Source organism: Rhinolophus ferrumequinum, chromosome 9 (assembly GCF_004115265.2).
Source record: "Rhinolophus ferrumequinum isolate MPI-CBG mRhiFer1 chromosome 9, mRhiFer1_v1.p, whole genome shotgun sequence".
Lineage (NCBI taxonomy): Eukaryota > Metazoa > Chordata > Mammalia > Chiroptera > Rhinolophidae > Rhinolophus > Rhinolophus ferrumequinum.
The window spans coordinates 23591911-23609297 of NC_046292.1; the positions used below are offsets into that span (position 1 = coordinate 23591911).

Genomic DNA, 17387 nt, shown 5'->3' on the forward strand with positions numbered 1-17387 from the left:
GGATTCCAAGGTTACTAAGCTACTGGTTTTTGTTGACTTTTAAATATTTTCTTCTCAGGGAGAGGGGGAGGGGCGCAAAAGTTAGGAAAGAGCAAATAAAAACAAATCAAAATAAGCTCCGCCTCCCCAAAAGAAAGCCGACCTCCATCCACCACTGGCACACAAATCAGAGGCCTCTGAACATAATCACCTCGTTGGAGCAACAGCCGGACAGAACTGACCAGCTTCTGCCCCATCCTCATCTCCCTTCCTGGTGAATGAAGAGTGGTGGTGGATGGTCCCCCGACTTCCAGCCCTGGGCAGACAAAGGGGCTTCCACAAAGAGAGGAGGAGGATGGCCAGTGGAAATGGGCTCCCCTCGTCCTCGGCCCTGATGGCCAAGCGTCCGTCTGCCCTGGGGCCATTCCCCAGATACATCTGGGTCCACCAGGATACACCCCAAGACAGCTTAGACAAGACTTGTCATGAAATCTGGAAGAGAGTTCAGAGCCTGCCAGAGGCCTTGCAGCCCAGGACCTCGAAGGAACAGCTCTCTGCCCCCATGGCTGGGACTCCAAGAGACAATGGGCTCAGCCTCCAAGAAGAGTGAGTGTTCCCTCTCCATGGCTGGCACCAAGGGAAAAGGGAGGAGATGAGGTCTGACCTTCTGGGGGAAGGCTCTGGCCCATTGTTCGGTATGGTTAAACCCTAAATGCTATGTACTTTTCCTCTACCCTCCATGTCCTTTGTCCAATCTTTATAGGAGAGTTATAACTATATAACTCCTATGGAGTAACCTGGGTGAAGAGCCAATCAAGGGCTGTCTTTCTGCTGCCTCTTCACCAGCCCACTAAGTGGACAGTTCTCATCCTAAAGGCAACCAGATGTGGATCTGAGGACCTTGAAAAACCACCCTAGCCAGGCAGGCCCAGAGTTAGATGCCGATGGCTTCCCCAAAGGTAACTAGGAGATTCTTGCTCCCTCCCATCTCCAAAGGCTAGGCATTGGCACATAAGTCTGGTGGTTTTAAACCACATCTGGAATTCCCTAATATAGGGAGCAGCTGTCCCATTCAGACTCCACAGAAGCTGCTGCAAGAGCACACATCAAAATATTTACTGGAAAGGCATTGACATATTTAGAGGACATAATAGAAAATTGAAGAGTGAGGAGATGGGTGGAAATAGCCCGTTTCCGGGATGGGAAATCCTGTTTCTGGGAAACACAGAGCTAAATGTTTCTGCACCAGGGCAATTATTCAGATATTGTTGGCGGTGGATATTCACAAGGAGAGGAAGGAGGGATCTTGTTAGCAAAAGCAAGTAAATTTGCCGTGGTTATCAGTGCCACTGTGAGTACTTGTTCAATGCTTTGCATCTTCAAAGTGGGCTGCACACATTAATTAATCCTCCAGAGTCCCTATGAGACAGGTATTAGTGTCCCCATTTTACAGATGGATTAAGTGTTAATAATTAAGGGCTTAATTAAAGACTAAGTGATAATTAAGTGTTGCCTGTTCCAACACATGCTCCAGCTCAGTTCAGAGCTGCTCTGGAGTGGGGGAACCATTCAGGCACTTAGCAGCTGCATCTGGCTTCAGGGATCGCTAGACAACAGGTAGGAAGAAAGGCAACGCAGATCTGCTACCCAGGTCTGCGCTGCCTGCTGTCCCTTTTAGGGCTGCAGAGGAAGGTGGAAGTCACGGGCTGTTCATTGCTTCCTCTTCCCTGTGCTCAGCGTGACATGGCTGGGATGGGAATGACCTGACTAGTGCCAAAATCTTGCTGTCTGGCCGTCCAGTGGCACTGAGCCCCGCTCCCCTCCCCTATCCCATCTGCTCTGGGACAAGGTCTTGGCAGGGGGCCCGTGAGGCTGTGCTCAGGCTCTCAATGGCCAAGGAGCTGATTGTCCACTTTGTGAACCAGGGTCAGTGTCAATTCCAGTAGATGGCACCCTCTCTGCCAGGTCACACCAAGTTAATGGAGACAGACTCGATTTCCAGTCTGCACTTGGCCGAAAAGTGAACTGGAGCACCTTTGGCCGGTTTGCTTAACTCCATTTGGCCTTGATTTTTCTCATCTGCAAATTGAGGATGATATGCCCTGCCTTGTACACCTCAGAGCTGATAATGGGTATCAGATGTGATGGGAGACAGGAGACTGAGAGCTGCATTATACAAATGAGGCTGTCCTTAAATGTAATTCTCAGGGCTGGGGGTTTTTTTTGGTCGTCGTTGTTGTTGTTGTTGTTGGCTTCCATGTGGGGTTTTCACACTGTGCTCATAGACCCTGGGGTACTTCAGGGGTCACCCTGCATTCAAGTGGCCTGCTGGCTGGGCCCCCACCCTCACTTCAGCCAGACCTTTTATGGGTGTTACTTACTGGAGTTCTGAGTAAAGGCTACGTTTGAAAACCAAAAAAAAAGGGGCTTCACTCCTGAGAAAAGAGCTGGGAAACCACTGACTTAGATGCACACATGATATCATAATCATGTAGGTATCAACCAAGCCGAGCACGATGAGCTAGTCTTTTTTTTTTTTTTTTTTAAGATTTTATTGGGGGAGGAGAACAGGACTTTATTGGGGAACAGTGTGTACTTCCAGGCCTTTTTTCCAAGTCAAGTTGTTGTCCTTTTAATCTTAGTTGTGGAGGGTGCCGTTCACCTTCAAGTTGTTGTCCTTTCAGTCTTAGTTGTGGAGGGCGTAGCTCAGCTCCAGGTCCAGTTGCCGTTGCTAGTTGCAGGGGGCGCAGCCCACCGGGAGTCGAACCAGCAACCTTGTGGTTGAGAGCCCGCGCTCCAACCAACAACTGAGCCATCCTGGAGGCAGCTCAGTTCAAGGTGCCGTGTTCAATCTTAGTTGCAGGGGGTGGAGCCCACCATCCCTTGCGGGACTGAGCCCACTGGCCCATGTGGGAATCGAACCGGCAGCCTTTGGAGTAGGAACATGGAGTTCTAACCGCCTGAGCCACTGGGCCGGCCCACGACAAGCTATTCTTGAAATAAAGGCAGCTGTGATGATGGAGTCAGAGAGCTGGTGTCAGATGTCGCTTCAGCCCTGTGCCAGCTGTGGGGTTTGTCTAATTTACGCGAGCTTCAGTTTCCTCATCTGCCACATGCAGATGATTACTGTGCTTTTCCCAGGGTTGTTGGGATGGTTAAATGGGATATTTCAACACTCCTGATAATAACTAAGATTTGTAAAAATTCCTCGGAATGATGATGATGATTTCTTTAAGCCCTACAATTATTATGAACAGGGCAGGTGCTATTTTGAACTCCCCCTCTTTTTACTTTTATTATGCACATTTTCAAACACAGCAAATAGAATAGTATCGTCAACGTCTATGTGTCTGTTGCTGACTTTCACTAATTATCAAATTTGTGCCATTATTGTTTCAGCTCCTCCCTCCCCTGTTTTTAAACGAAATCCTTTCCACACAGGACGTAACGGGTTTGGAGGGGTTAATTTCTTTGCCCGAGGCCCTACAGTTAAGAAGTGGTGACAATATTGTGGTTACTATATATATATATATATAGTCACAGGATGTGGAGTACAGCATAGGGAATAGAGTCAATGGAATTGTATATACGATGTCAGAGGGGTAATAGATTGGGGCAGGGGGGTTATCACTTCGTGAAGGATGTAAATGTCTAACTGTTACATTGGTTTGTACACCTGAAACTAATAATAATAGTAGTAGTAAAAATAATAATAATAATAATAATAATAATAAGAAGAAAAGAAGAAGAAGAAGAAGAAGAAGAAGAAGAAGAAGAAGAAGAGAAGAAGAAAGAAGAAGAAGAGAAGAAGAAGATACAGCAGCAGCAGCAGCAGCAGCAGCAGCGGTGGAGTTTCAGAGAGCAAACCCAGGACCATCTTAGCTTCTACCCAATAGTGGTGGCAATCTTCCCCTAGGAACTGAGGCATCTTTTTGGATAGTCCAATATTTGGCAGGCCCATACTCTGAATGATCACACATCAATAACAGATTTTAAATCCAGGGAGCTGTCCAGCGTGTTTCTGGGATGGCTTCAGGCCCACAGACCCCTCTCAGCTAACCTTTCCTCTGCTTAATTGTAGACCTGGTTTGGTGATGTTTTCTGCTATGAGGCGACTCATCAGTACGTTCTAGAACTCTTGTTAGTCAGACATTTTTTTCTGGGCTGTGTCCCTATATATCTTAGAAACCCCGATATCTCAAGTCTGAAAGGGATGTTGGAGGCCATCTGCTGCTGCTTGAGTCCCTCCTCAACATCCTCGCCAAGTGGTTATCCACTTGCACACTTTCTGAGATGGGGAGCTTACCACTTCATAAAGTAGTCCCTTCCCTTGTTAGGGACTCTGACTGTCAAAAGACCACTTTCTTCCTGTATGGAAATCTGTCTCTATCAGACTCATACCCCTTGATCTGGATTTGGCCCTTAGGGCTCCAAACCAAGTCTATCCCCTCTTTCTCTCTATAGCCCTTTAGATATTAAAAGGTGGCAACAATATTCCTCAGGATTTCTTGTTTCTACAAGCTAAACACCTCTGGTTTTCTAAGTTTTCCCTCATGTGCCAACTGGATCAATTTCCTGCCCACACCGCTGGTCCTTGTAGTGGTGCAGCAACCAGAACCAGGAACGGTATTCCAGGGATGATCCAATCTGTATAGATTAGATCTTTCTTGTTAATGTTACACACACCCTTGGTGTTTGGGGGAAGGAGTGTAGTATGGTCAGATTCAGTAATTTTTGAAGATCGTTTAGCTGCTGTGTGGAGATAGTTTGTAAGTATGTGAGAGAAGTTGGGAGACCTCTTGGAAGATGCTGCAATAGTCCAGGAGAGGTACAACTGTGGTGGTGCCTTGACCAGAGTGATTGCAGAGGGGCTGGAGAAAGTAGGGGACTCAGTGTGTATTTGAGAGGAGCCAACAGACCTGCTGATGGTTTCAGGGCACTCAACAGAAACATCAAAGCTGACTTAAGGTTTTTGGCTTGAGCCACTGGTTGGGCGGTGGTGCCATTTACAGTGGTGGAGAAGAAACAGGGAAAAATTGTGGGGAGAAGTCAATAGTTCCGTCTAGTGTCAATTACACTCCAGAATCGTGTTCAGTTATCTTTTAATTAGTCTTAAATTTGGTTTTAGAGAATTATGGCCAGCTACTTACTGACTCATATTGTAGGGTTGCTTACTTATTCATTCATTCCCCTGGTCCCTACAATCGCACAGTCTCAGGCGGGAGCTTTAGATTTGCTGTTGACTCCATTGCCCCGACCAAATTTGTTCATTCGTCATTTATGGATTCATTCAACCAACAGTTGCCTTCTCGGTGCCAGGCAACAAACCAATTCTTTGTGCTGCTGGTATTTAAACAAATGGATGAGTTCCACTTTTCTGGAATATATCTGGAATACTTTGCTTGGGCTATATCCCCACTTTTATTAAAAACAAAACAAAATAAAACTTGAAACCTGGTGATAGGAGTGGCAAAGACAAGACTCACAGTTGGAAACTCAGACTGATGCCCTAGAACAGAATCTAATGCTCTAGGCGTGTGTTTTCTCCCCTTTGAGGCATCAAACGCCTCTCTGAGGAAAGCTGCTATGCACCCTTTTGCCTGAAACATGTCCTTACATCCCTCGACTTTGTGAATGACTTCTGAGACCCCTGGGCTCCAGGTTGGAATCCTTTTGCTCCTGGATCCAGCATTGAAGTGTCTTCTTCCCTTGAGCTTCACAGGGCTGGGTCTCAGCCTCTGCTATGACCCCAATCACGCTGACATTGATGCATCGCCATCCTGGTGGTCAAGTGAATTAGTGAATGAAGTGGTGCCAGCAGACAGAAGTCCAAGGTCCCTGACCCTTCCCTCCTCCAGTCTCCTCACATCCTCCAGTCACCTGCCCCCTGCCTGTCTCTCTCCTGCCGTCTTCACGACATCTCACCCGGTTCCTTTTCCTCCTGGATGGCCTTCTCCCTTCACCAACTTCTTCTTCCTGAAGCACATCAACAGCACTGCTCAGGCATCTTCCAGGTCTCCCTCATTGTCTTCTGAACCCTGTGATTTGTTTCAAGGGTCTCGGTGGTTGGCCCTGCCTTTATCATAGTGCACATCTTGCTGCTCTTCCCCACACTCTCTCTAAACCAAGATGAAGTCCCAGCAGGGCCACCTCTCCTTGCCTTTGTTCAGGTTACTCCACTACCGGGAATGCCTTTCTTCCAGAACTCTGTCTACTGAATCCGACCTATCCTTAAAGACCTGGAATAACTGCGGTACCCTCCGAATTATTCGCTGCTCACCCCATTTGGCATTTTTTTCCTTCCTCCCTCTTCCATGTTCCTCTTTTCAATTGCAATAAGCAATTATATCCCCTCTCTTTCCCGAAGGTTTAAAGGCAATAACAATATCAATATCAGATAACACTAAAATAAGGAGACAAGTGAATTAGAATCCCAACACACTTCCTAGTTATAACCAAGTTACTCAAACTTTCTGTGCCCCATTTCCCTCATCTGAAACATGGAAAAAGTCATAGTGACCACCTTAAAGAATTATAGTGGAGGTTAATGAAATAAGGTCTATAAAGCTCACGCAGCACCTGGCATAAGACCTCCAAGTTCATCATCATCACCATTATCACCACCATCACCATCACCACCATCATTATTGTTATTATCAAGGATAAAATGACAGGGGCTAAGTAATCAACAATGGTATGAGGAGAGGAGATTTATGTATCCGGAAAACCTAAGCTAAGGGAAACTACTTAGCTGAGGACAGCATTTTGCTTTGAGATTCTTGGCAGCTGGGGCAAAAAGGGAACATAACAGTTTGTTTCCGTAACTCCTATTATCTAATAAGAGAAAGCAGGCAAGCTCGTCAGGGCAGACAAATGCTTCCCTAGCGCTGAGGGCCACGTGGAGGGTGATGGAATGGAAGAGTCAGTTTAGGACCAGTTCTTGAGTTGACCGTTAGCCAGAGGGGAAGACATAACATCCCAACTGGATTTATTGGCTCAGTTCTGGCATGGGATTTCTGATGAGGTAGTCACCTGGCACAAGTACCCTGCCTTGGGGCAACAACTCTCCTCCCCCACTTGACCGTGGCCCCTTAAGGGCAAGGGCTGTGTCTTACTCATCTTCATTTCCCCAGCACCCAGCTGAGTTCCTGGCAATTGGTGGCTATGCAGTGTATATGAATGAATGAGGACGTGAGTGATGGATGAACCATAAAAATGGCACTGCAGGGAGGGTGAGTGAGGCCCAGAGGTGGCCAGGATCCAAGCAAGGAGTCACAGTCATCAGAGGAAGCACTGAGTGACATCAGGACAGAATAGCAATAAGCCGACACATTGCAGGGGTTTCTTCCCCCCTCCTGCCTTAAGCCGCAGAGAAGGAAACTAACATTTTCTTGAGCACCTGATATATGCCAGGCTCTGTTTAATTTTCTGTTTATCTCATCATCTTAGCAACCCCTTCCAGTAGATGGTTGATATTACTCCCCTTTTACAGATGACGAAGCCAAGGCTCAGAGAAGTTAGGCAACGTGCTCAGAGTCGTGGAGCTCAAAGAGGGCACAGCAGAAATGGGAATGCTGTGGAGTTGCAAGACGAGAGCCCTGAGACAACAGGAGCCGTTTACAATAGCCCTTTCGAGTCTGCTTAGCACTGGGAACCATGAGCAGTGAAGGGAAGACGAATCATGATTAACGTCCCATGTCCCGTGTCCCCCTTTTTAATTTAATTTTATGGTTTCAGGAGTTGTGTCGCAGGTTGTGGAAGCCTGCAGAGATAGGCCACCAGTGGTTTGGTTTAATCCCCTTTTTAATATCTTGGTTGCAACGTTCTTTCCAATTCGGCTCCCAAGTCACATTAAAAAAAATACCTCTTCCTTAGGGTAAGCCTTCTCTTATTAAACAGATTCAAATGAAAAGTTTTAAAGATAATTTGAACAATAAGAATCACTCTGTAGCTCCCAGCCGAACCTCTTTTATTGCTGTAGTTATTCCTCCGTATTTCCGTCTCCTTCCCCATTTCACTGAATCCCTGACACCCTCAACCCTTCCCGCCTTTGGCCCAACTCACACCTGCAGCCTGTATCCTCAGCCTCTCTTTTCCCTTCCAGGAGAATGGGGGGTCAGGGGAGTGGTTGGTGTCTTACTTCTACCTGCCAATCTGCCTTCTAAGGCTGTCCCACTTCCCCTGAGAGACAGGCAGGGACAAGCTGGAATGTCTGGCGGAAAATTAGTACTTGGCTGGGTGCCTCCAAGAGTATCATTGGCATCAAAACCTCGGGAGTAGGGAGCAGAGAGTGGAGGAGAGACCTGCTCACATGCATGTACCTGGGCCCTGTTCTGGACCAGCTGAACTGCCATTTCCCCCAAAGTGCCCAGGAATCTGTGTTTGAAACAAGCCCTGCAGGTAACTCGTGTGCATATGCACAGGAAGTTCTCTGATACTTTGAGGGTCAAAGATGATGGAACCTCAGGCTTAACAGGAACATGGCTTTGAGAAGGAGTTGTTCCAAAGAAAAGCATGAAGGAAGGAGACTGACCTTTCCTGAGTTCTAAGTGTATGCCAGTGACAGTGTAAAAACTGACTCTACTTTCTATGAAGGCCTTTGCTAAAAAATGTAAAGGACGCGAAGTCCAGGTTTGGCATTGGGGGAGCTGAGGGATTTTACAGTATTACCTCCTTTAACCCCACCCGGTAGTGCCACCATCCCCAGAAGGTTTTGGCACGTTTCCCAACTTTCCACCCCTAACCTGCCCGGTCTTGGGCTCTGAAGGGTCAGTGGGGCTCCAAGCCTGTCAGAGGCTGGGTTCCCCACACCATGCAGCTCTCTCAGTCGGAGCTGCTAACATTTGCATAGCGCTGCTACAGTTTACCAACTGCTTTTACGTTCATCATCTCACTTAATCCTCACCACAGCCTAGAGAGTGGAGGAGAGGGGCGGGTTGGGAAGGCCAGAGCTTTCTAAAGGCCCTCTGCCCAACCCCTTGCTAGAGAGGTCCCAGCTCAGAGGGTTTCCAGGTACCTTTAGGACACAGGTGCACAGGCCCTAGGATGGCAGTTGAATCTGCAGCTTCTCTCAACTGCCCATTCCATCTGCAAAATGAAAAAGCTCCGCCCAGACCCCTCAGGTTGGGAGACAGGTGAAATCCACCCTCCTTCCCTGGTTCCTTTTCTTCCTGCTGGTTTTCCATAAGGCTATAGTGGGGTGTGTGTATGTGTGTATGCGTGTGTGTATATGCATGTGCGTGCACATGGGTGTATATGTATGGTTTGAGGGGTGTGTACATGGCTGTGCTGTGTATGCATGTGTGTGCCTATCTGTGGTGTATATGTGTAGTGTGTGTGTGCTTGGCTGTGCTGTGTGTGTGTGTGCACATGGTTTGGTGTGTGTGTGTGCATGGGTGAGTGTATGTTCATGAGTTTGGCATGTGTGTACATAGCGGTGCTGTGTGTGTGTGCACATAGGTTGGGGTGTGTGTGCATGGGTATGGTGTGTGTGTGTGTGTGCATAGTGTGGTGTGTATATGGGAAGGAGGACCCAGGGCAGTCCAGTGAATCACGGATCTGGAAGAGAGGGAAGATGGAGGAAGACACAAGGTATCTTTGACAGAGATGGCTGTGTCCCTTCCCTCCACATTGGTCCGGGGCCACCCTGGGTGCTGTGACGTGCACCAGGGGAATAGAAGATAGGTCCCATGCAGACAGGAAGATCCAGAAATGTCCACCAGCCTGGGTCAAGTGAAGGTTGGGCCCCCTGGTGGCCGGTGCCAGGCTGAGCGTTACAGCCTCTGCATCCAAGATGAAAGCCTCTCCTAGTTTGGGGCCCTTTGATCCTTCCTTACCACCCTTACTCACTCACAGCCATGGCTCCTTCAAATCCCTGAGTTGGACACCCACCTGCCCACCAAGTTCTGTCTTCTGCTGCTTCATTCTCCTAGTTCCTGGCTGGTTCCTGGTTTTTGGCCCTCCTGCAACTGAGACCCAGAGAAAGGAAGTGAATTAAGGTCACCCCGTCAGGAAGGACAGAGCTGGGATTTGAATGCAAGTCTCCTGAGTGTAAAGGCCCTGCTCTTTCTCCCACTTCTCCTGTTGTGGGACGTGTAGGGTAGTGGCTAAGAGGAGGGGCTTGGAGCCATGTGGACTTGAGACCCAGTTCTGCTTCAGTACTTATTCTCTTGGGTGAACTTGAAGTTGTCATTCATACTTCCTGAGGCGCAGTTTCCTCTTTCTAAATTGGGAATCAAGATGTTACTTCTTCCTCATGGTTGTGGAGACAAGTGCCAAGTATAACACCTGGCACCTGGCGGGCAGAGCACAGGTCCTGGCTCAGGCCTCAGTCCCCTCCTGTCATTTCTCTGGACTGCTTGCTTCCTGGGAGAAATCAGAGTCTGACATTTCCCTGCTGAAACCTCTCCAATGGCTTCCCTGTTCCTTCAGAATGAAATCCTTTAGCATCACTCTAAGAACTGGCACTTTCTGACTTCTACCATCTCTAACCTCATCTGCTGTGAACCGTCCCAACCCCCAATCGATGTACCCCACCCACCTGAGCGTAATCCCATCCATGTACCAAGCTCTTGCCTATCCTGCAGTGTTTGCACAGGCTGTTCCCTGTGTCCGGAAAGCTCTTCTTTGCGTTCTTTACCTGGCTAAATGCTTATTGTCCATTAGGCCCCAGCTGAAATGACACCTCCTCAAAGAGCCCTTTCTCGCACTTCTAACTTAGGTATGTACCCCTGGTATTCTTACATACAGCATTTCACTTGGGTTTTCAGAGCCATGTAGCCTAGTGGTTAAGAGAGTGACATCTGAGCAAGTTTGCCACTTTGTCTCTACTTAATTCTGTGACTTTGGGAAAATTCTTTAACTTCTCTGCCCCTTGCCTTCTTCATTTTAAAAACTGGAATAATGGTATCTATCTGTGTCAGTTAGCTTTTGATGTACAACAAAACACCCCAAGGCTTAGTGACTCAAAACAACAGCTATTTACTTAGCTTCCATTCCTGTAGTTCAGTAGTCCGGGCTGACTTCAGCTGGGTGTTTTCTCTGGTGGGGGCTGGGCTTGGATGGGTGTGGCTGATACTCGCCCAACGCCTGCAGTCAGCTGGGTCTGGCCCACTGCTCGTTTCCCTCTGGGGGATGTGTCATCCTCCAGTGGACTCTCCTGGGTTCATTCACCTGGAGGAAAATGAGTCCCAAGACAAACATGGGAGTAAGCCCTACTGCCCAAGCACTTTACTTATTACTTGAGTTAAGATGGGTGGGAATTACCAAAGGACCTGGATCCAGGAAGACAAAGATGTGATAATCTGGGGCCGTTCCTATGGTATAATCCCCACTGGGGCTGCTGTGGGGGTGAAAATCAGAGTTTTGCATGGAAAGTGCCTGGCTAGCTGGTTAGCACTCCAATAAATGCGAATCCTTCTTCCTATTTTGTGAGCTAGGACCTGAGGCAGCTTACTTAAGGTCTGGCCTCCATGAAGCACTGGGGATTTGAATCCAGTTTCTGCCTCCTTCCAGAGACTGAACTCTTAGCCATTGTGCTCTGCTGTTCCACCCATGCAGGCACATAGAGAAGTCAGAATCTCACCCACAGTCATGAGGTCAGTCTGCGGACAGACCGCCATTCAAGCCCAGGTCTGTGCGGGACTCTGAACCCTTCCCTCGCTTTACTCTTCAATCCGCCGTGTGGCCTGGGCACCAGGCCTGGGAACCCTGTTTGTGGATGGTCTGAAATACCATAGCAAGAAGAAAATATTTGTTTTGATGTCCTCTTCCAGCACTAACAATTTTCTGCTTGCATTTTTCTGTTGTTTGGCTCAAATGAATAGCAGTTTTCATCTTTGCTCTGTGTTATCATGTACACAGAACTGCTGTCGGGGAGCTAACAGCATGCTTGCTTAGTCATTATTCTGGGAAGGGGTGCCAGCCAGTCAATAGCCTTTATTTTTATATAACTCTGTACACTGTGAACACAGATATAATGCCCAGCACCCATGCACAGAGCCACCATCAGACACCTCTCATTTCTGGAGCTGGACAAAGCAGAGGTGGCGGCAGCAGCTAGAGCCACGGCACCGGTTCTGACTCTTGCTCCTTTGTCAGCGCCCGGCAGCTGGGTTAACCTCCCTGAGTGATTCACTGTGGTAGTCTGTGGCAGACTTTATGGTTTTTACCTACTCAAAGGAGAAAGCAAGTAGCACGAGAGACGTGCCAACGTTGGCAAAACTTCTTAGGAAGAGAGAAAACATGATTGATTCCAGGAAATGCAGGTGAGTAGGCTTGATGTTGAACCCAGCAAAGTTGTAGGGAGAATGGACAATCTTTCTGTGAGCCCCAGCGTGGTTACTAACAGTCAGGCGGTTCTGTGTGGGGTCTGCCAGGGACCTGACTGCCTTGCAGAGGTCAGGACTGGGCCTAGCAGGGTGGTTAGTGAACAGCTCCTGGGGATGCCAGGCCAGAGGTGGGACATGAGACGAGAGGACAGAAAATGGAATCAGAGCCAGACAGGTTGTAACTAGTGCAAGAATTTGGGCAGTCTTTGGCAACGGAGCTCTTGAAATCAAGAGCTCTGGAAATGGACAAGGGTAAAGGCAAGTTCATGAACTAGTTCGCTCATTTATTCAATGACTACTTACTGAGCTGGAGTTATGTGCCAAGCCCTGTTCTAGTCCCCAAGGCCTCTGTTGTGAATGAGATACAGCCCCTGCGCAGGGATGATATGTTGTTGCGGGGAATAAAGACATAAAAGAAAGATACTCTATGGTGGTGATAGGAGGAAAATAAACAGATTGATGGAGCAGAGAGTGCCCAGGAAGGCGGGGTGGGAGGGACACTTTTAGAAAAAAAGGTAGGAAAGGCTACTTGAGAGTATGAAACTCGAACTGAGGCATGAATGATGAGAAGGAGCCAGTCAAGGAATGAGCTGGCATTCCATGTGCAAAGGCCCTGGGGCTGGAATGAACTTGACATGTCAAGAAATATTTATAAGGCCACAGTGGCTGGAAGAAGGGGAAGTCAAGGTGGGAGGGGACCATCGGGCCATTTTGTATAGTGCCCTGGGGGTCAAAAAGGAGTTTGTATTTTATTCTATGTGTAATGGGAATCCACATGAGGGTTTAAATGGGGAAATGGTTTGATCAGAGTTCTGAGAATGCCCTAGCTCTGTGGATATACGATTTTCTAGAACACATAAGAACAAATGAATTTTGTTTTCTTGGAGGTGGAGGGGGCAGTTCAGAAGACCCTTCATCAAGAATTACTGTGTTGAATCTTGATTGTAGTGAGGTGTTGGACAAAGGCTGCTTTGGAGAAGTGGAGATGGGATGATAGTGACTGAATTGATTGATTTATTCCCTCAAAGTGTGGATCCAGGATTACCGTTAGGTTGCGGGGAGGGTCTCCAGCAGAGTCGCTAAGGCTCAGCCCTGGATTCTCTCCCTTTCAACATTTCTATCCACAAGTTGGTGGGAGACCCAGAAGACATGTTCATCAGCTGTGCAGCTGATACGCAGCTGTAAGGGACAGCTAATGCCACGGATAACAGTATTGGGATTCACTGCAATGATCCTCCATAGGCTGGAGTGATGGGACGAGCCCAGCGCTACCCCTGACTGCATTCAGATTGGAGAACAAAGCCCAGCCTCAGGGCAAGCTCGGAGACCTCGTTGGATGATATCCCTGGACAGAAAGCCCGGTGGGGTGATGGCAGCTGGACCCACCCACATCCCCACACCAACCTCTTCACTTTCTCAGTGACAAGGTCCTTAGCCTCTTTCGGGCTCACTTTTCCCATCTGTAAAGTAGGGATGATACTGTCTATTGTCCTGGGGTGCAGAGAGGATTGCATTCAAGCATGCATGTGGATGCTGGCTTCCTGTCTGGCCTGTAGTGGATTTGTGGCAGATGCACAGAAATAGAATTTTGTAGAGTCTGTCCCAGGGAGGGCCAAGTCCTCTGGGCAGTCTTTCAGGGGCACATGGAGGATGCACAGCCAAAGTGGTGTCCTCCATTGTTGGTATTGTACTGTCCCTTCTGGGAATGCCAGCTTCCTGACAGGCCCATTGACCTCTGTGATATGTTCTCACTAAGTTCCTTGAGTGTCCATATAACCAGTGTTTTGAACTCTGTCTCTGGTACATTGCTTGCCTCTGTTTTGTTTAGTTCTTTTTTCTGGAGTTTTCTCCTTTTCTTTCATTTGGGACGTATTTCTTTGTTTCCTCATTTTGGCTGCCTCTCTGTGTTTGTTTCTATGTATCACGTAGATGAGATACGTGTCCCAATCTCGCCAGATGGCCTTATGTAGTAGGTGCACTGTGGGGTGCACAATGGCACAGTCTCCCTGGTCACCTGTCCTGGGTACTTCAGTGGTGTCCCTTGTGTGGGTGGTGTGTGCCCTCATGCTATAGTTGAGCCTGGATTGCTATTGGCACATCAGTGGGATTGACCCTCAGGATGACTGGCTGTAGGGTTAGACCACATCCACAGCTTATGGGCTGCAGTATGGGGGTCTTATCTGACAGAGCAGGATTCACCCAGCCAGCTCTGGTGCCTATTGAGACCACCCTTTGGGTGTGCCACTTGTGGGGCTAATTGGGTCATAGTCTACTGTGCTCTGAAGCCAAACTCCAAGTATGTTGTTTCTGGGGTTCCCTGAGAGGGGCTCCAGTGTAGGCCAAGGTCAGCCCCTGCTTGTGACCAGCCAAGGACTACCTGGTAGGAGCTGCAAAGCTATCCACAGTTGGTCACTGCCTGTGCTGGACCTGGAGGTACAGGGGAGAGCCACACTGTGAACTGAGGACAGCTGCCACCAGTACCAGTTCTGGGGTAGTTCTGCAAAAAGCCAGGACTGCTGCCAGCTGCCAGCTTCTATAAGGTTTAGCTACTGATAAAGCCTTGAGTGGTAGGGAGCTGGGTGTGGCAGGGTCTCAGTGAGTCACTAGGGTGGAGCGCATGGAGCTCACCAGACCAATTCAGATTCAGATTTGGCCATGGGTATGGGATGGGGTGCAATATAGGAAAGATGCATGGGAGGAGGAATCCACCCAGGAAAAATGGCAACTGTCCCTTCAGACTCTGAAGCCACAAAACTCAGTCTTTCCCCTTATGTCTCCGATGCCCCCTCCCCCCCAATCACCGTCCCTCCACTGGAGCCCAGAGTGAGTGCCTGTGAGCGAGTGAGTCCGTGCATGAGTCCTTTAAGAGGACATCTGGGGTTCCTGCAGCCTCCCATCCCACTCGGGTGTTTGGAATCTCTCCTGGTTTTGACAGCCAGATGTTGTGGGTGTTGCTGCTCTGGGCTGGGGAGACTGGTGTGGGGTTGGGGTCCCTTGCTCCTCTGGGGGCCACCTTGGGGCCTAGGCCCTGCTGCAGAGCCACCCTTCATGTGCTGGAACTAAAGCCACTTGTCTTTCTGACCTGTTTACAGAGCCCTGGCACTCAGCAGTGGCAAAGATGAGATCTCCCTGTTGGTGGAGCAGGAGTTCTTGAGCCTGACCAAAGAACACCTCATCCTGGTCACAGAGAGTTCAGGGGAGCCAGAGGCACCCAGCAGCTCTCCCAAGGGGCCTAGACAACCAGCTCCCTGCCTTCTCATGCCTCCTCTGGTGGCAGGTAGCAATGAGTGCTCAGGAGCCTCTGTCATTGTCGGTGACAAGCTTCTGGAGCCAAATGTGGCCGTGTCTGCTATCGGCAGCCGGCAGGACTGCAATTCTGCCATGTCGACAGTCACAGGCATCCTGCGTGCTACCAAGGTCAAGAGTGCCAAGGGGAGAGAAGATGGGGGCCACAGCCTCGGTGCCTCCAACTCGGAGATCAGCAAGCTCCTGGCCCAGTTCCCGCTGAAGTCCATGGAAATGTCCAAGGCTGCTGACAACAAGGTGATGCTGGAGGAGACAAGGGTCATCAAGGACTTCCTGCAGAACAGCATGTTCAGCGGCTCCCGACCCCGGGAGCCCGGGGCAAAGGGCCCGTTTCTGCTGCTGCCTCCCCCGCCTCCCTCCGCACCCTCCAATAAGCTCTCTGAGCTCCCTGCTCAGAAGAGGCAGCTCCCAGTGTTTGCCAAGATCTGCTCCAAATCCGAGACAGACCCTGCTGTGGAGGGCCACCACTTGATAGGTGAGTGGGGCAGGGAGCAGGGCTAGCAGGAGGGCCTGCAGGGAGTAGAAACTTACCAGACAACCACTTGGGCTGCAGTGGTGCGTACATCATCTTTGTGCAGAGGACAAGGTGGTCTCTCTGGTGGATGCAGCCCCTAGGTGCAGCTGTTTTCAGTGCTTGCAGGACCCCTGTGCTGGGTGCCCATCTACAGAGCACAGCTGATCCCAGCCTGCTTTGAGAAGAGGGGCAGGCACATTTGGTACCTGGCTCATTTTTATTTATTTATTTATTTATTTATTATTATTTTAAAAGATTTTATTGGGGAAGGGGAACAGGAATTGGGGAACAGTGTGTACTTCCAGGACTTTTTTTCCAAGTCAAGTTGTTGTCCTTTCAGTCTTAGTTGTGGAGAGCGCAGCTCAGCTCCAGGTCCAGTTGCCGTTGCTAGTTGCAGGGGGTGCAGCCCACCATCCCTTGCAGGAGTTGAACCGGCAACCTTGTGGTTGAGAGGACACACTCCAACCAACTGAGACATCTGGGATCTCAGCAGCAGCTCAGCTCAAGGTGCCATGTTCAACCTTAGTTGCAGGGGGCGGAGCCCACCATCCCTTGTGGGACTCGAGGAGTTGAACTGGCAACCTTGTGGTTGAGAGCCCACTGGCCCATGTGGGAATCGAAATGGCAGCCTTCGGAGTTAGGAGCACGGAGCTCCAACCGCCTGAGCCACCGGGCCAGCCCCCCTGGCTCATTTTTTAATCCACCAGGTATCCAGAGTACACCAAAAGAAGTATTTACCCAAGCTGAGTCCTGGGTAGAAATGCAACATGGGAACTTTAAGCTGGATGGCAGAGAGATTTGATTGACAGCTGGAGTCATTTGGCTTCTGATGGAGGTGCCTGTTCTGACCATGAAGCCTGGTTCTCTCTCTGGGGCAGGGGATGAATGTCTAAATTCTCCAGGTGCAGTTCAGACTATGGGGCTTCTAAGCCCTTAGGAAAGTATATTTCCATCCCCTAACTGAGGAGCCCACATCCTTCCTAAGAGATCCAACCACTCCCAAGTTTCTGCTACCCCACCCTCAGGTTCTGCATTTCTGTGCCTTTTCTTCTTTAGCCACTCAGAATGGATAGTTCCAAGAAAGCAGACTGATGGCAGTGGCATTTGCCTATAGTCAGTTGTCACTAGGAGAAAACCAAAAGGAAATATACCCCCAGTCTGTGAGCGTTGATGGATAACTGAGAGATGCCTCTATTGAGAGAGCCCAAATCCATGTCCCTAAGGAAATAGGAACAGAGTCACCCTAGAGAACAATCTGT

At 49.1% G+C, this 17387-nt stretch overlaps 1 protein-coding gene across 1 annotated transcript in view; it reads left to right on the plus strand.

Annotated features, from left to right (window-relative positions):
- Positions 1-257: 257 nt before the first annotated feature.
- The window catches only part of C9H1orf94 (chromosome 9 C1orf94 homolog), a 35406-nt gene continuing 18276 nt past the window's right edge, over positions 258-17387 (plus strand). Inside the window, 3 exon segments of the mRNA XM_033115474.1 lie at positions 258-279; positions 282-585; positions 15401-16089. Coding sequence (XP_032971365.1) covers positions 258-279; positions 282-585; positions 15401-16089 — 1015 coding nt within the window.